The 20,344-nt window shown below is 36.2% G+C and overlaps 1 protein-coding gene and 1 long non-coding RNA gene across 3 annotated transcripts; one reads left to right on the top strand and one right to left on the bottom strand.

The window, feature by feature from the left end:
* The first annotated feature begins 259 nt into the window (after positions 1-259).
* LOC129435012 (uncharacterized) lies at positions 260-2,841 on the top strand. 2 transcript variants are annotated; one of them, XR_012369078.1, is made up of 6 exons: positions 260-642; positions 1,204-1,371; positions 1,583-1,633; positions 1,717-1,756; positions 1,844-1,978; positions 2,536-2,841. It is a non-coding gene; the product is annotated as an uncharacterized lncRNA (long non-coding RNA). The 2 variants fall into 2 exon arrangements; XR_012369077.1 differs by having other exon boundaries at positions 427-642; positions 1,319-1,371.
* Positions 2,842-6,579: 3,738 nt separating this feature from the next.
* On the bottom strand, positions 6,580-15,885 carry LOC141354246 (B-cell receptor CD22-like). Its single transcript, XM_073860020.1, has 4 exons — positions 15,867-15,885; positions 15,197-15,448; positions 14,860-15,123; positions 6,580-6,662 (listed from the first exon to the last, which is right to left on the bottom strand). The coding sequence occupies exons 1-4, from the start codon at positions 15,883-15,885 to the stop codon at positions 6,580-6,582; spliced, it is 618 nt and encodes a 205-aa protein (XP_073716121.1).
* Positions 15,886-20,344: the final 4,459 nt, after the last annotated feature.

Raw genomic sequence — 20,344 nt, 5'->3', positions numbered from 1 at the left:
GATTATCATTTATATTCAACATTTGATAGGCCTATATACCATATTATGAAACACATGTCTATATTTTATTAATTATTATTGTAACAAAATTTATCAAATTTAATATATAAGTTGATATTCTTTAATTGTTAGATTAATAGTGGTTTATAAAGTCAAATAAAATGTCAAAGAGTCAGGTGTAATATCATTGCATATACATTTCAGTGTTAGTGGAAGTCTAGTTAAGCAACAATGAGGCTTAGCCTGACAGTTAGCCTACTCCGGACCAGGCTAGTTTCCAAGCATAAGTTTCCATAGTAACCGGGGTTGAACTAGTTCAAGTTTGTTTTATGAAACAAAATCCCCCGGCAATAAGCCAGACTTAACAAAATAAGCCTGGCTTATTCTGTAATCTAGTTTTATGAAACAGCCCTCTGGGTAGTTAGCTTGTCCGGAACCAGAGGCAAGTACACCTGGCTGCAGCCTGCAGATTTGGGCGAGGATGCACCTGGTACGGGACTGCACGTGCAGGCCCTCCCACACTGCTTCTCATTGGACGGGACTGCACGTGCAGGCCCTCCCACACTGCTTCTCATTGGTTAGTGGCGTGAAGTCATGACGTCGATTTAGCAAGTTTTCATTTCCGATGTTTATCGCTGCATGGTGAGTACAACCAGTTTTTTGTTCTATTTACGATTTTTAATTTTGAAGTGGCATTTATTGTGATGTTAAAATGAAGTGGTGTACAAATAAGATCGTGTCACATGATATCACACAAATAACTAGTACCGCGCGCGCGTGCGTGCGGTTTCCCTTACGAAAATTAACCATGGTTTTACTACAGTTAAAACCAAAAAAACATGGTTACTGTAGTAAAACCATGGTAACCACAAAATAACCATGGTTTTGATAACCATGGTTTTCAAAAAACATAGTTAAACCATGGTTAGTGTAGTAAAACTATGGTTTTGCTCATAGTAATCAATTCACCAAAAAAAAAACATGGTTACTACACTTTTACCACAATAAAACCATGGTTAATTTTCGCAAGGGTTGGTGTGATTATGGTTAAAACAAGGCAAAACTAAACCAGAAGAAATATAGCATTTAAGAGTTAATAGTAACAACATACAAAGTAATATTCTAGGACTTTTTTCTAAGAATACATTTTTAAATGTAAACTATTTGATATGTTATTGATAAGTATACTTTTTTATTGAACAGGAAACCATTTCAGTATTCACTGAGCTTTCTGACAACAGGGACCTTTGATTTTACATGCAATAGAAACCCCCATATTATTAAAAGTAAACTAACTCAGTATTATTTTTTAACTTAGCCTGTCATGCCTTGCATTAGTGTCTGGTGCTTTTGGAGAATTCATCCTTTGAGGTTTGTTTGTTTTCTTTTTTTTAATACATACTGTTCATTGAAGCTTCAATTACCAAATGCTTAATTTTAGCATTTAAAAAAAATGTTTTTAACTATAATTATAAATTCATTACATGTATTAATCTAAACAAGTGGATTTCAATTATGGTCCTAAGGGATGTCATTAAGAACAAACTGTCTTTATGAGACTTTATATTTTAAACTTTTGAAGGTCAGAGATGCTGAAAGTGCAACTCCAGTAAAAGAGGAGAGTAGAGAGCAGGTACTGGTTCCCATTTCAAATCTTGAACCTAAATAACAGGGGTTTGAAAATGATGCTACTCTTGTTCTTACTCTCCAATTTAGAGGTGATGAAATCCCCCTGCATGTTGATTATTTGACCAAGGTAAGTGCAGTATAAACTCCTGTCCATCTATCGGTTACCCTTTTTAATAAGTTACATTTTGGACTGACTATTTGCTACTTTAAACAGATGCCGATTGACATCCTCTGGTGGATCCTGATGGAAGTCGTTACAGAGACGGCGTTGTGGCTTTCTGGAGACTTTCACTGATGTGCAAGGTCTTCATGGAGGTTGTCAGCAAACCCAACACTGTATGGCTGGACAGTAAGTTTTTTTAAATCTAAATTGTGAGTACTGTAAAAGATAATTGAGAAAGTCGGTCTGTCCGTCCATCTAATTCTGTTTCTTCATTTGTGCAATCTATCCATCTGTCTGTTCTTCCTATCTATTTGTCTGTCTGTCTGTCTATCTATCCGTCTCTGTCTGTCTATCTCTACCTATCTGTCATGTCTATCCATCCGTCTGTCTGTGTCTGATAGACTGTATTGCCTTCAAAACTTTCAGCTTGAAAACTACTTTGATCTGCAAACTGAAAATCTTCTATTTCAAACTTTTAGGATAGGCTTTCTCAAGTCAAATTTAAGTTTGTGTTGACAAACTTTTTTTAACTGGTTTATGTTGTTCATAAACAAAGTAAGTCTCTTAGGTACTTTACAGACAAAGCCAATAACACTCTCAAGCATATGTTGTCTAACATTTTCCTATAATATGTGTAACATATACATAGTAAAGAGTATTTTTTTTATGTTAATGGCGATTTCCAATTGCCAATTTCTTCAAAATGATTCAATATTGTTTGTTCTGTATTTTATCTAAATTAGGTTTTGTGAGTTGGAGTGCATTTCCCAGACAATATAGGCAAGAGCTCCGGGTGCCCTACTCGTTGACTTTGAAATATACAAGGACTGCCCACCTGGGTATCTAGGTGATGGCAGAAGGGGACTCCTGAATGGGTTTTATTCCGACAAGGAGGTTCAGGGCTATTGCTCGGTTGATTGTTTTTTCAATGATGGAGGGGAACTTCTGTGTAGATTGTGTGTACGGTTAATGTACCGTACATGATTATCTGTGTGTGTATTATGTCTTTTTAACAATTATTTTTGTTTTGAAATAAAAGTTATCACTGGCATGGGTTTGGTTTTTTTGAGTTGGCATGCATACTATGGGATACAGAGATTGACAATGTACTGTATGTAGTTTAACTACAAACTACTTTCTAGGCATAAACGTTTAATAATAGCCTATATCACTAATTCTTGAATCTTTGGCAGAAACATGTCCCACTGAGAAAAGTGCTAATTCTGATGGAAATTAATAACATTTTCATGAAAAAAAAGAATCAATGTTATAATCAGGGGGTCTTGCACATATGTAAGGTTTTTTATAGGTTTATTTTGATTTTTTATTAATTTAATGATTATATGCTGGCCCATTGCCTACAAAATCAGCTGTCCTCGGTTAAGAGATAATCATTTCAACTTGATTAGAAAAGCCAAAAGTAATAATTGAATTGAATAATATATTTACCGTATGAAAGGGTACATTGTAATATGTATTAAAAACTATTTGAACTTTGAACAATATTTACTATTATTTTGTGATTGCTCAAAATGTGTCCCACATATTCGTCACCACCGTCAGATATTTATAAAAAGCAATAAAATCAGACAACTACAGGGTCAGCTGCATTCCTGAGGACCCCATTTTCTAACCGTCAGCTCTTCTGCATGCTTCAAGATCACTCAAGCTCCTGGATGTTTGTTATTTTCTCTTAAACTTCTTCATATTTTTGGGCACTGCTACTGTGACAACCATAATGTCAACACCGTCATCTTTGTAAAAAAATATTAGATTATGAAATAAATGTATCATTTTTAAGAAGAGGTCTGAAGTAACTAGCAACAGAGGGGAAACAAGATGGCTATGTGAACAACTCATCTATTTTTTTAATCTATTAGGTTTTTGTCACCACCGTCAGATGTCACCACTGTCAGGTTTTCTGTCTTTTCTGTCAGGTTTTATGTATTTTAGGAAGTTATTTGATATTTTTTCATCACAGTGCTCAGGATTGTTATTTTTTGGACCAAATATTTACATAAAGTTTAAGCAAGAAGCCATTGACTTGAGTGGTATACATTTTGGAATAATGAGGCCAATGTCACCACCGTCAGATTAGTGTCACCACCGTCAGACGTAGTTTTAAATGAATATGCTTAGGCCTACAATATGTTTCTTCAGTGCTGTTGAGTTATTAAATTAATATTCTATATTAATACAAAAATATGTTTATTAAATAAAAAAATCATTACTTTTTCTATTTAGGCTTAAAGTAAATGTTGTATGAGTAATAACTGGAAAAACGCCTATTTTATAAAAAAATACGAACAGGGGAGGTTGCACCAGTAAATTGCTGAATAGCCAAGACCTTGGTCTATAATGATATACCTTCAGATTTTGTAATTTAACTACCTTTTTTTTTCAAAATTTAAAACTGTTTTATCCAAATTCCCAAGAATCACTGATATAATGCACAAAAATAAACAAGAACTATTAGAGGAGTGATTAAAATAAGAAATATATAAGGTGCCATTAATGTTTACAGTAATTTTGTAATGTACACAGTGAAGTGTAAATAACAACATAATGTGAAAATCTTAAAATACTACACAGATATTACACAATACTCTGTAATTCCTTATAAGTTTTATTAAAGTATTATTTCATAACGTCAGCGCGATATGGCGCACGTTTTAAAGATCGCACTGTTTTCAACCGCATTTCCTGTTTACCGTGGCGTCAACGTCATTACTGTGCTACTAACCAATGATACACGTTATGGGCGGGGCTGCGCGTGCAGCTCTGCCCTAGGTTCATACACGCCCCGATCTGCAGGCTGCAGCCAGGGGCTTCTCACCAGAGGCGGACAATCCATGTGCCATGAGTAAAAGTCCTCTCCAGTATTTTGTTCCAATCACCTGGATTTGCTAATTAGCACAGTTTTTCAGCAGGAGGTGAGCTCCTGGCTCGTTGGTGTTTTAAGCCTTCAAGGCAGCGCTGCCTGGAAGGCACTCCACATGCCCCGAGCGTTTCAGCCAATCACAGCACTTGTGCTAGATATCGAGCCTTCTGTCAGCTTCTGGCAGTTCGAGCTTACCATTGGTCAGGTGAGTAGCGCAGATATGGTAAGATAGGAATGTAATTTTTTTATATTCAGCTCACAATTTGTCAAGCGTTTAGGTGACATGTTTTTGCGCCTTCACGTGTCCGTGGCATGACTTTCTTTTTGTGCCAGTTTCATGTATTGGTTACGCAATCGTTTTCATTTTTTTAAACCACTGTCGCTAAGGATTGGGGTTAGATTTGTGGTTTTCCTCTCATTTTTTTCGGCTGTTTTCACGCGAGGATAAAGTTGGGATTGGCATAAATTTTCATGTTAAGCATTGGTTATGTTTATTTGTCAGAATTTTAAACTGTTTTCGGTTGTGGTTGGGTTAGGGTGAGGATATAATATTCTGTAACAGAAAGCTGTTCTAACCCCAATCCCAAAGGACAATGTTAAGAAAATAGGAGAAACAGTTGAGTAACCAATACGTGAAACTGGCACGATAAAGAAAGTCGTGAAGCTCATTACATCACTGATCTACTGGCCTTCCTTCAATGTGATTCCCAGCCAATGTCTGCCCAGTGACCACCGACTGCTTTCTGTATATATAAAATATTTTAATTCATTTAAAATTTAGTTTATCCTCTATAGAATCTGCTGTCTTTTTTTCTCCTAGGAGTTTTTTTCAACCCCTAGGGAGTCAGCTCACAACTGCTTAAAGGGGACATATTATGAGAATTTTTAAAGGAATCATATCGTGAAAATGTTAGCATTGCCACTTTGTAGGTTTGAGCAAAAATGTGTCGTTTTGGGTGTGTCTTTTAAAATGCAAATGAGCTGATGAAGTGCAAACACTAATCACAAAGATGGTGGTTTGATGCAATTCAAACTCAATTGTGCTGTGAATTATTTTTTCTCTCTTTCTTTCTCTCTGCACTAAATAGCAGTGCTGTGGTTGGATAGTGTACATTAAGGGGGCGGTATTATTCTAATAAGATATCCTTATGACATCATAAAGAAAGCCAAATTTCAATGAAATTTCTACTTTTGCTCACACCTACAAAGTGGCAGTGCTAACATTTTCACGATATGACCCCTTTAAGATGTAAACTAAATCTTAATCTAGGTCTGAGCAAAAGTGTGCTGTTTTGGGTGTGTCATTTAAAATGCAAATGAGCGGATTAAGTGCAAACACTGATCACAATGATGGCGGTTTGTTGTAATTCAAACTCAGTTGTGCTGTGAATTATTTTCTCTTTCTCTCTGTACTAAATGGCTGTGCTGTGGTTGGATAGTGCAGATAAAGGGGGTGGTAATATCCTATTCTGACATCACAATAGGAGCCAAATTACAATGACCTATTTTTTCACTTGCATGCAGAGAATGGTTAACCAAGTTACTGGGTTGATCTTTTTCGCATTTTCTATGGTGATAGAAGCACTGGGGACACAATTATAGCACTTAAACATGGAACAACTCTGATTTTCATAATATGTCCCTTTAACTTAGAACTCTCTTCTATACTTTACATTATTACTACTCTCTCTAGTAGTTTAATTTTAGATGCAATACTATCCTACTTTTGTTATCCACCAATTTTTCTGTTTTTTTCCTTCCATTTATTAATGTAAAGCTGTTTTAAAACAATTAAACAATTGCGAAAATTGCTATATAAACAAAATTGAATTGAATTGAATGATTAGACATGTGTAAAATACAGTCATTTACAGACAGTGTAAGCAAATATTACACATCACATCTCTTACCAAATTATCATCACCACAATAAAAACTGCAACCACGAAAATCAACACTCCAATGACCGTCTGAAATATCACCATATTTCCTGCAAAAGGAAAAACAGAGCAAAACAAATATGAACCAAGTGTACACTCTAAAAAAAATCCGTAAAAAAAATGGACAAAGTACTGTGTAAATATGAAGGAATTTTCCGTAAAAAATTGTTTTTTTAATAACATGTTGCATTATGGGTGCAATAACTCCTGCTGCAATCTTTCACTTTTGCCTCTCTGTCATCATCTCTGTTTGAAACCTAAAATTACATCTTGCTTGAAGGGCTATTTTCCAAACATGGATGATTTTTAACTTCTAAACAAATGCTGCCGAACAAGATACAAGTGTTCAACTATTCCAGCATCCACACATGTGATTTAGAAGACAAATCTTTTTTCTGACATGTAAGTCAAATGGATATTTACCACAACATTTATCACATTAAATCTCCAGTTTGTGTTTGTTTTAGATTCTTTTGAAGTCACCACTATGGTAATTAATGTTCCCTTTAGTTAGGCTTTTGTCCCTTGACCTTCACTGACCCTGCGCTTTAAGCAATTGTACTTTAGTAGAGTTGTACATAACTTGTTTGTTGTTTGAAGGAGCTTGATTGTTTTATGTTATGCTGTTTATCACTTAAACATGAAGTGATAAAATAAAAACAAAGAACTATAAGATATAAAAGTGCCACTCTATGCTGAACTAAAAACACACTGTATTGAACAAGATTGCTGTAATGTGTCCGTTGTGGGTTTTTGGTTCAGCGAGACATAAACACTTTGGATACAAATCTCAACAATGGTGACAGTAAATGGTAAGAAAGAGTTTTCTACAATCCTGGTAGCCAGCATGCATTGCGGCATGAAGCTTTGTTGTTGATTGTCCCCATTGTTGCGTTTCATAGGCAGATTGAAGTGTCCCTTAAGGCTACGGACAATGCTCTGTAAGTTTATGGACAACGTTATGTTAATCTACAGAATTTTCAGTACTTTAATAAAAGGAAATGTCTCTAAACATAACAAAAAAAGCACTGGTATTTTTCTGCCAGAACATTATTCGGGGTTTATTTATGGATTTTTTTTAGAGTGTATGCAGTGTTGGGGAAAGTTACTTTTAAAAGTAATGCATTACAATATTAAGTAACTCCCCAAAAACTTTTAAATTACTTTTTCTTACTTGGCTGAGGCTTGATCTCTTTCAGGCCTTGCATATGTTTTATATGACAGAAAATTGTATATTTCCATCGCAAAAATGTGAAGCTCTGGCCTGCCGACTCAAACTGTTCCCGTTCAGGCCTGCACGCATAGAGTGTGTAATTCTACGTGACAATGTTCCGTTTAATTCAGTACTGTCTCATTAGTTAGTAAAGACATTGGCCCTTATTTATCAAAAGTGCGTACACCAAATTTCCAGCGTACACCTTGCGTACACCCAAAACCACGGTGACTTTGAGATTTATCAATATGGACGTTGGCGTACGGCACGCTCAAATCCTACGCCAGCTCAGGAGGTGGTGTACGCACATTTTAAGTTAGTGCAGAAATGCGCAAACACTTCCTAACACCACAAAACGCACTGACAAACTAAAATATATGATATATTATGACCCACTGTAAAAAAAAACATAGTAATTATTATACCGTTCAGTGTTTATTTTTATGCAACAATGTTCAATGTTTAATTTGTGAGACTTTACCAAAGCATTTGATTTGTATGCATATGTATTCCTTCAGTTGAGAGCCTGTGCGCTTTACCTGATGTTTCAGAGCGAGCATGCGAACGGTGCGGTAATATTACCACCAAAGCGCATTTTCCGAAAATTCCGCTCCCTCAGCACCGCTCGTTGAACCCAGAACGCCCTTTGATAATTTGCTAGTTCGAGAATCAAACGTCTAGCAATAAGTTATGGAATTTAAGCCTTATACATAAATGTAAAGTAAAAATCAAAGTTAAGATGAAGAAAAAATTGAAAGGGACTGCGGAGAGACTGTAAAGAGTTAGCAAATATTCTTCCTGGAATCTGAAGCGGCACATTGCAAGAAAACACAAGGATGTGCTACGAAAACATGGTAATGCAATAAAAGGTAAGCAAGTTACGTACCATTCAATGATAAATAAATACAGATGAGGTAAGGTAAAATGCTTGTGTTGAATGGAGCCGTAAATCCGATCATGATGACATGCGGACAAAATTATGGCCACAGGTTATTTTTTGTGCTACATTGTGGACACTTCTTTTTCTTATTTAGTCTAAAGTATGGCCATAAATTTAGAATTTGTTCCCAATATTCAGCAGTTTGTTCCTTGGAATTAATTATTGTAATATTTCGTAATTACTATTACAATTATTATTACTTCAAATTATGAATTAGCCTAGTAAAACATGTGGATGTCGTGGAAACAAATTGTTAATTTGAATTATATCCGGAGCTCCGTATCAAACTGGATCTAAGATACAGCTAACAAACAACTGTATGTAAATAAAGAACAACACACTACAAAAGTTACTACATCATTTTAAAATATTATTTGGAAGAAATAACTGAACCATTAAGCAGACATAGAATTTAGATGTAGGCAACAGTAAATAATAACAATAAATAATAATTTTTCTTCTAAATATCAATTAATAATAAAAATAATAAGAAGAATATTACAAATTGTCATCCAATTATTAATGTGTCTTTAATCCCACTCTTTAAACTCCCAAATAAAACAATTTTGTTTCTTTTCACTTCCCCGGATTCTCTTCTTTGCCGTCTTTCGTGTGTCAATGGCATAAAATGAGGGCGTGGGGGAGGCGGAGACTTGAATTTATATGGGCTTGTTATTCTAATGACGATCGTTTTCGCCGCGGCATTTATGAAGGGCAGATATTGCGTACACCTGAATATCAACGGTACGCACAGTTTCATAAATCAGGCGGTGAGAGGAGTGTAAGCATAATCTTACGCCAACATATACGCCCGTTTCTACGCAAGAATGATAAATGAGGGCCATTGTGTGGGCATAAAAACACTTTCAACATGAACAGTTCAATCACACTGTGATCTCATAAAAGTGTATACATGAGAATGAACTGATGAATGTAGCATAGATTAGACATGATATTAAAATCCAAGTGATGTTAAATGATGACAAAGTGGTTTAACATTGAAAAACAAGAGACAACGCAATGTAAATAAAAGGACATGGTAGATTGCACTCTGGTGATGATGTCATCATAAGGATGCTTCATCACAAGTACCTTATTTTTATCTAATTCATTTAACTGAAAAGTAACTCGCATATCTCGATAATTCACAAGGTATAAAGAACACAGGGCAGGAAAACAAGGAAACATTAACATGAAACATTAAACAACAACTGACAAACAGGCAATGAACAGGCAGGGCATTTAAACAAGACAAGAACCAATGACAGAGAAGAGACAAAGAATCACAATGACAACAGATAGGCAGTGGGTGGAGTAAAAATGAATGTCCATGGCAACAAATAAGTGGGTGGAGAAACACAGGAACAAGGAACAAAGCAAACTAAAACAGGGCAGACACAGACAGGACTCATGACAGCTACATTCGTCGTTGGGAAAGCAGGTGACAGTATTAGCTGTAATCTCACTCAAACGACATCCGCCAACAAATAATAAAAGAAGAAGAGAACAGCATCCTGAGGAAGGGGGATGACGAGCCACGCTCAAAGTTACACAAAACGCAATATGTTCACCGACACTTGCAGTCTGTGGATATGTTCACACATTTGGACGTGAGCGCAGCAGTGTGCAATGAATTCTTGTGACTTTGTGTGTTGGGAAACACTACTGTTTGTGGTTTACTGTTATGTAAAATCAATCACACTGGTCAAGCCTACAAATACACTCCTTGAAAGGTGTTAAGGATTGCAACGTCTGATCCTATGTGTATAACAAGTCCTTTGCAGATTCACGAGAGCCACACAACAAATGAAAAAGGTAACTTATTCAGGGGTTTTAAAATGGTGGGTTGGGATTATATAGTGGATTGCCAATAAGTGAATGATTCACAGTTTTGATGACAATTAATGGCAATGGTTTTGATGTCAGGTAGTTAGGGATTGCAATTAAACCAATATTTAAGTCATACATTGAAAAGATAAACTACTCTCTTCTGTAAGAGAACACATATCACCCTGTAGCCCAATACAGCTTGGCCATTGAAGCTAAGCAGGGTTGAGCCTGGGCAGTACTTAGATGGGAGACCACCTGGGAAAACCAGGTTGCTGCTGGTAGTGGTGTTAGTGAGACCGGCAGGGGGTGCTCACCCTGTGGTCTGTGTGGGTCCTAACACCCCAGTATAGTGATGGGGACACTATACTGTCAAAAAAAGCACCATCCTTCAGATGAGACGTTAAACTGAGGTCCTGACTCTCTGTGGTTGTTAAAAATCCCAGGATGTCATTCTAAAAAAGAGTAGGGGTGTGCCCTGGCATTCTGGCCAAACTTGCCCATTGGCCTACTAATCATCCCCTCATACTAATGGTGCTTTTCCACTGCATAGTACCCCATGGTTTGGGTCGGGTCGGGTCAGCTTACTTTTGGGAGCTTTTCCATTGGGTGCAGTATGTAGTGCCTGATATTTTTTTGTACCACCCGGTTGGGGTTCCAAGCGACCCGAGCTGATACCAAACATGACGCGAAAACACTGTAGATCACTGATTGGTCTGAGAGAAGCGTCATCGCTATAATGCGGGTGTAGGCAAGTTCGGTCCGACAGAGCCGCAGTCCGGCATCGTCCCGTTCCAACCCAAAAAAAAAACAACAGAACAACCTAATAAATGTAATTAGGATTTAGACATCAGGTTAGAATGTCAGTGCTTAGGCTAAAATATGCAGGACTGCGGCTCTCTAGGACCGAACTTGCCTACCCCTGCTATAATGTAAAGATTAGCTTTAGCTTACTGCTAGCTTGTGCTGTCTCGAGCAAACATGTTGTCAGAGGTGTCAAATCCATGCGCCAGGAGCAAAAGTCCTCTCCAGTATTTTGTTCCAATCACCTGGATTTAATTAGCAGTTTTTCAGCAGGAGCTGACCTCCTGACTCGTTGGTGTTTTAAGCCCTCAACGAAGCCTTCAAGGCAGCGCTGCCTGGAAGGCACTCCCTGTGCCCCGAGCGTTTCAGCCGATCACAGCACTGGTGCTAGATATTGAGCCTTCCGCCAGCTTCTGGCAGTATGAGCTCACCGTTGGTCAGGTGAGTAGCGCAGATATGCTAAGATAGGAATGTGACTGTGTTTAAATCCAGCTCGAAATGTTTCGAGCGTTTAAGTGACGTGTTTTTGCATTGTCACATGTCTATGGCACAAGTTTTTTTGTGGCAGTTTCACGTATTGGTTGCTAAATTCTTTTTCCTATTTGCTTGTCATTGTTGCTTGTGATTGGGGTTAGAACAACTTTCTGTTACATAAAATGACATCCTCACCTTAACCCCAACTCCTGGGTTATTCTGTTAAATAAACATATAAACCAATGCTTAAAATGACATCCGCATTTATGCCAAACGCAACCTTACCCTCGCATGAAAACATTCTAAAAATTAGACGAAAGCCACAAATCTAAGCCCCAAGCAACAATGGTAAAAAAAATAGGAAAAACAATTGCGCAACCAATACAGTACATGAAACTGGCACGAAAAAATTGTGCTACGGACATGTGAAAACGCAGTAACACATCCCTTAAGCGCTCGGAACATTTCGAGCTGAACTCAAATACAGTCACATTCCTATCTTACCATATCTGCGCTACTCACCTGACCAACGGTGAGCTCATACTGCCAGAAGCTGGCGGAAGGGTCAATATCTAGCACCAGTGATGTGATTGGCTGAAACGCTCGGGGCACAGGGAGTGCCTTCCAGGCAGCGCTGCCTTGAAGGCTTCGTTGAGGGCTTAAAACACCAACGAGTCAGGAGGTCAGCTCCTGCTGAAAAACTGCTAATTAAATCCAGGTGATTGGAACAAAATACTGGAGAGGACTTTTACTCCTGGCACATGGATTTGACACCTCTGTCTGTGTTCTGCTATAAGTTTCCAAACACCCTTTTAGCGATGAAAAACATCCACAGGTTGAGAATCCGGGACACCATAACAGTTTTTTCCAGACTTGCAGTTTGTGGCGGCACATTCGCGATGTGCACATCCGCATTATATATGCTTAAATGCAACTTCAATGAGGCTCAGCGGAGCGCCGTCGACTGACGCCACGGGTGTTTGAACAGAAACTGTCATGTGAGACAGAGGTTGTTTTAAAGGCGATGTGCAAACATCTATTTGTGGTGGCCAATTAAAATTTTGTGGCGGACTGAGAAATAAATAAATGTATGGGAATGTACAACGCTCTCACTTGTATGATGTCACAGCAGTAGGCACGGCAAATATAACGACACGCCTATAATACCTCCCACTTCAAAGTGATACTAAACTCGATGGAAAAGCTAACCACGCCAAAGTGAGGTGAGGTGACCCGACCCAAACTAAACTAAACCATGGGGTACTATGCAATGGAAAAGCGCCATAATTTGCTATATCACTCTGTCTCCTCTCCACTAATAAGCTGGTGTGTGGTGGGCGTTCTGGCGCAATATGGCTGCCGTCGCATCATCCAGGTGGATGCTGCACATTGGTGGTGGTTGAGGAGATTCCCCCATTCATATGTAAAGCGCTTTGAGCACTGAGAAAAGCGCTATATAAATGTAACGAATTATTATTAATTAATTATTATTATTACATTTCTATTTTTTTCTGCATATTTCTAAAATGGTTTGGTTGGTCCTGAAATAGAATATACACTGCAAAATCCCGGGAGTTAAATTAACACTGCTTAGTGTTTATATAGGTCCACTCCCCAGAGTGTTAAAAAAGTAACACCGGAGAGAGTTAAAAGCTACAATCTGTGACTTTATCCTCTCTATCACCATCTCTGTTTGAAAACTTAAATTGCATTTTGCATCTTACTTGTAGAGTTGTTTTCTTACCGTGGGATTGGATGTTGGCTGTTTCATTTGGAGTCGCCATTGTTGTGATCAGTGGTTGTTTTAATTGGACTCTTGAGTCTTAGTCTTAGCTTTTCAGCTTTTTTAGGCTGTTATAATTGCATGTGTTTACAACATGATTTTTTGTGGCCAAAGAGGATACACTAGTGCATTTCTATGATTATAATGGTTGTTAGGATATACTTTCAAATAAAACTCTTAAAAAATAATTAATTTAGTGACTTCTTACTAGAAGTGTTTATTTCTGTCAATAATATGATACTGTAGTATGAGATCCAGCCATCTCGTAGCAGTTTTTCATTCTGAACCATTTTTAAGCACTGACACTTACAGATTAACTGCAATATAACGTAGACACTTAAACATCAAGAATCAGAGTATAAATCACAATGATGGTGACAGTAAAATGAAAAGCTTCATGCTGCAATGCATGCTGGGTATTAACAAATTACAAACCTCATCCAGAACTCCCAGAATGCACTGCGGCATGAATAAATAAAGAACTTTTTTACCATATTCTTTGCCACCATTGTTGAGATTCATACTCCGATTCTTGACGTCTTTGTATCTACATTGTTCAGTGGTTAATGTTTTTGTGCACACTATCAAAGTCCTTTAGAATGCCAAACTGCTATGAGAGTTCTGGACCTTGAACTGTAGTAATTTATTATTAATAGAAAATGATGCTTTTGATGAGGGAGGAAAAACTATATTAATAAATCTGTTCATTTAATGATTATGTTTGACATTTTGTTTTAATCATCAATATTCAATCACACAATAACCTTTTCTTTGCTATAACAATGTGTTTTAAACACACTAAGATATAGCAGTTAGAAAAAACTCGCAAGCTAATAGTCAAGAGTCAAGTCCTACTAAAACAACCACTGATCACAATAATGGTGACTTTAAATGAAACAGCCAACATCTAAACTTAAGTTAAGAAAATAACTCTACAAGTAAGATGTCAAATGCAATTTTAGGTTTCAAACAGAGATGGTGATAGAGAGAATAAAGTCACAGATTGCAGCTTTTAACTCTCTCTGGTGTTACTTTTTTAACACTCTGGAGAGTGGACCTATATAAACACTGAGCAGTGTTAATTTAACTCCCGGGATTTTGCAGTGTACCTGTCTAAATGGGCCGTAGTATAAAGGTGGTGGTGGGGGTTAATGTTGTGGTAAGCCCTATCTCAAAATAAATATATAAATATAAATATATTCATACCTTTAACATTGAGTGATACAGCAGCAGATCTCTGAGATCCGACTTCATTCTGAGCCTCACAGTAAAACCATCCACTGTGTCTGGAGTTAATGTTAGTGATGCTGTACGTCTGTCCAGATCCAACAGATAATGTTTCATTCACCTTAAACCAGCTGTAGATCTGAACAGGTGGATTTGATTCACTGCTGCAGGTCAGAGTCACTGAATCACCCTCCATTATTTCACCAAATGGATTCACCACCACATGAGTCTCTTCTGGAGGATCTAGAGGAAGATTCATAATAATTCTGATTTCTCAAATACTCAAATTGAATAAATTGATTAAATATGAACTTACAGATGACATTGAGATATTGATGAGGTGATGTGAGTTTGTTTCCCTGTACAGCACAGCTATAGTTGCCTGCATCCTGTCTTCTTACTGACTGCAGGATGAGTTGATTGTTTCTGTCTGTTCTCTCACTTAATGACTGTGTGTTTTTAAACCAGATTAATGTTGATCTGTCAGTCAGACTGCATCTGCTTTTACATGTAAGAGTCACTGAATGTCTCTCTGTCACTCTCTCACCTGAAGACTCCACCTGAAGATCTGACAACACAACACAGATACAGATATCTACATGCACTGTAAAAAATCCAACTTTAAAATGTCCATTCAACAAAGAACATTAAGTAACTTGAACAAAGATTTCTTTGATGAAGAGCGTCAGTTGATTATTTTGTGTTCACTGAATGAAAAGAGCATAATCATTCAGCTAACAAATATTATTTTGTTGACTGGACTTAGATGTATAAGTTTTTGTCCAATTCGTTCACCCAACTTGCCAACCTGAGTAATCTGAACAAGCAATTTAAAAAAAAACAATGGTCGGAATGGTTCCCAGCATGCATTGCGACATGTTAATTTCTTTGGTTAATATTTACTAAAAAAGATGACTGTTTTAATGTTTGCTGGATTTATTTATGTTGTTATGTTGTTAATGTTAATCAGTTTAAGTTGGTTCAACTTTTGGTGTAAGTTGTCATTGCTCAGTAAATTGAGTTAGGTGAACTACATCATCCAAAAGTTGAGTAAACTCAAAAAAGCTGTGCAGCAAGTTGCCTTGAAAATGTAAGTTAAGTCAACTTTTTATTTTTTACAGTGTGTCATTCAACACACATTATTACTATCAATGAGTAATTCACTTACCTGTGATATCAAGAGACACTTCTGGTTTTCCAAGCCATTTGTCTTTATCAGTGATGAATCTGAAATAGTATTCGTGTGAATCTGTCTGTCTCACATCAGTCAGTTTCATGGTGCAGTCGTGATGTTGATCTCCCAGATACTGAATCCTCTGACTGTATTCAGAGTCCTCAGACAAATCTGAAAGCTCTATACCTTCTCCAATTAGTCTTCTGGTCCAGAACACTTTCATGATCTGATGTTCTGTAGGGTATTTATAAGTGCAGTTTATTATCACTGTTGAACCCTTTAGTGCACAGATGGATGAAGAGCTGTAACTCACACCCCACTCATCATCAGCACTATAAACACCTGAAACACACAATGATCACAATGAATATATTAACAGCAGCTTCAGCAAATGCAAAACTAAAACTGATAAACATCAATGTGTGAAGATCTTTAGTTAAGGTTAAAGGTGTTAATGATCATTTAACAGCTGAGAAAGAATTGTGACAACAAAACTTTTTAAGTTAAAAAGAATTTAAAAAGAATTAAGTGATTTTATGGGAGAAATATTTATACATGTATAATATAAAGTCTGAATATAACATCAGTGACTCACCGTGAATCATAAGGAGAAAGATCAGAGGAGGAGGAGCCAACATGATTGACATCACCACAGCAACACCTACATTCAACACATGATGAAGTGTTTCAGCTCAACTCTCATTTAGTTTCTTTGTTTCTCATAAATTCACTGAAATATCTCACAGTTTTACTATGATGAGTGATAATCTGATTTATATTTAATATTCAATTTTAAACATGTAAATATGATTTAAAATACCAGACATTATATCACACCCAAGAAAAAGTTATCTTACACTGTGCTATTAACATTAATCTGCTGAATCCCAGCATTTACAGCTTACCTATTTGTAACAACAGAGTACCTCTACAGTACGTACTGGTAGGTACAAGGGGAAAATATGATAAGTTTGGGGTAATAAGGGGGTAAGAATATGGAAAATTATTATTAAACAGTCTATACCGAAATAAAAGTGACTCGTAGACATTGACTGTATACAATACACTTTCATCAGGTATAGCGAATATGAAAAAATACATAAAAATAAAATTATAACAAAAATCAATAGACCACATTACCCATAGACGTGTCTTACATACCACATAATATTACAATAGGTACCCTGTAGTTATAAAATACTTTAAATATAAATAATATAATTTTCCATATTCTTACCCCATTCTTACCCCAAACTTACCATATTGTTCCCTTATACCTACCAGTACGTACTGTAGTGGTACTCTGTTGTTACAAATAGGTACTCTAAAATTCTGTTTATTTATGTGGTACATTGCTGGTTGTAATTTAAAGTGTTATCGATCTTTTAAAAGGTACAGTATCTATGCACTGTTAAAAATGAAAAACATTAATGTGTGTATAGACCCAGATAGCATGCAACCATTGAAACAATGTTAAAAATCGTTGATTTGTCAATGTTACTAACATTGAATCAATATCATGTTGCACCCTCCATTAATATTGAAAAAATATTGAAATTGCAACAGATCACCATTATTGTGATCAGTGTTTGCTTTAGTTGGGCCCTTAACTCTTGTGTTTTATTGGTAAGTTTTCTTTGGCTGTTGAAGCAGTGTTTTAAAATACATCTGCTATTGCAAAGACAACAAATAAGTAGTTTAATTCTTGTAGATATACCTGAATAATATTAATGAAATACTGTTAAAGATATGCAAAAAACTGATTTTACAGTACTAGTTGGAAACATGATGAATAACATCATATATCATGAATCGATATATGAATCTCATCAATGGTGACGATCAACAAAAGAAAGCTTCATACTGCAATGCATGCTGGGTATCATTGTAGTACTAAACTAATTTATAACTCCCAGCATGCATTGGAGTTGATCGTTTTATATGAATTTGTTTGATGATTGTCACCATTGTTGAGATTTGTAGGATGAGTAATGATGTCTGAATGTGTCAGCAATTCTGTTTGTCTTGTCACAGTGTATTTACAAGCCAAAACAATTATAAATGTAAAAAATGGATCAACATAATCATGTAAAGCAGCTTAATTCTATATAATCTTGACTTCTTTACAAAAAGCAATCAATTTCAACTTAACTTTGAAACACATCTTTCTTTACCAATTCACTTGTGTTTCTACATAAACACATACAAACACTAAAACAAGAAAAGAAAAAATTAACTTAGTTAATGTCAAGAGTCAATGACCCAACTAAAGCAAACAATGAACACAATAATAGTGATTGTTGAAATTTCAATATTTTTTCAATATTAATGGAGGGTGCAAACCTGAAATTGATTCAATGCAGTTAACATTGACAAATCAACTGTTTTTAACATTGTTTCAATGGTTTGCATGCTATCTGGGGAGGTAATAAAGTCCTGCTCTTACCTTCAGACGCTCTTATCACTTTAAGACCTCAGTAGAAATGATGAAGTTAAAAGCATCACTGAGGTTTCAACTTCTGGGCAGCTGTGGTTAACACATTGTATTTAGAGATGAAGTGTAAATTCTACTCAACTTTAATTTAAGATGATATATGACCTCATCTGCAGTCTGGACACAGAAGCAAAATTAAAAAATATGAATATGCATGCTATGTATTGTGTATGCACAAGATACAAAAGACCAGAGTCCAGGTTAAACCATCTTAAACCAGTTAAGACCTACAGACCCTCTTGTGCTGGTTTAAGATGTTTTTTTTCTGACAGGGCAATCTGACAGACAGATTTTTGTTTACTTTGTTTTGTGTAAACATGTTTAATCACAATATAATGAAATACTTCACGATGAAAAACAATTTTATTGGAGGTCAAAAACGGCATAACAGACAAAAACTTGACAAATAAATGTTGTGTGATGTTCAGCAGAAACAGGAACTTCACAACCCACTCACATCTACCTCCTCATATACGATTTTAGTGGCCTCTGACATCACTTCCTGTCTAATATGACTACCTACAGGAAATGCAAGAGCAGGTGCAATTCCTCTCATTTACTAAAGGGTAAAACACAATTGAACAAGTTAACATGGACATTATAAACAAATAAACATCATATTTACAATACACAGTATTGTGTTACTTTGTGCCTTTTACAACAATAGCTATGTTTACATGGAAACTTGGTTTAAATGTTCAATCCAAATAAAAATGCTCCATGTAAACACCTCAAATTTCTAATCTAATTGGTTTGAGAGGGGTGGTTTATACCTTTTGTAACCCGCTCAAAAGAACAAGTAAACACTTGATCGGATTGTCTGGTGGAGCGCAAACTTTTGCAGTGAGGTTGAAATGCGTTTTCAAAGAAAGCTAAATCAGGCCACAAAAAAAGAAAGGAAATACAGGAGAAGGGAAAAAAACAAAACGAGGGGAAACGATTTGTGACTGACTTGTTTTCAAAGAAAGGTGAGCACAAACTAGAACACGAAATGCTAAACTGTTTGAATATCCCTGCGATTGTTAGTGCTAAAAATGAACTGAGACAACCCACTGAAAAAGCAGAACATACACTTTCAGATGATAATTTAGTTATAGGCCATATGCAATTTGAGGTGAAAGGCTAAGTAAATAAACTGTATAACATGCTGTTTGCATACAAAACACTGTTACAGTATAATAGCCTAATTTAAAACCTGTTTCATTTTAAATGAATAGGCTATAATATCTCATAATATATAATATATAATAGGCTTGTTTGGCTATCATACAGTTTGTTCATGTTTTTGTTCAAAATTAGATACATTTTTGTGATCCGGTAAACTCTGCTAAGAATCAATAACAACAATACAACAACAACAGTAGTTTATTTATATAACAAGCAAAATAAACAATAGATTACGTATGAAACCAAAACATTTGTTATTTTCTACAAGATATTTGTTCAAGAGTACAGTTTAGCAACTAGTCAGATTATTAATCAAACAGAAACCAGAAATAAAGTTCTGATCAGATGCGTAATCGTGTAACCGCATGTGTGTCCCATGAAACCGCCTATACTGTTACACATGTGTTTTCTCTTTAAGCTGTTTACTTTCTCTTAAGACCTAAATGGTCATGTTTATGAGGATACTTGCAAAGACGGGAATTTTGACCCATGTGTATTTCAGATTAATTTAGCGGCAAAAATACTCACAAGCTCAATGAGAAGCGGATGTGCGGCTTGTCACTCCTCTCAAACAGTGTTTCAACAGCTTAGAATCACTTGATTTAAATCTGTGTTGCTCCCATATGTGT

The sequence above is a fragment of the Misgurnus anguillicaudatus genome, chromosome 3 (assembly GCF_027580225.2).
Source record: "Misgurnus anguillicaudatus chromosome 3, ASM2758022v2, whole genome shotgun sequence".
NCBI lineage: Eukaryota > Metazoa > Chordata > Actinopteri > Cypriniformes > Cobitidae > Misgurnus > Misgurnus anguillicaudatus.
Note: the sequence above shows the minus strand (reverse complement) of the source record. Positions and strands in the feature narration are given on the sequence as shown.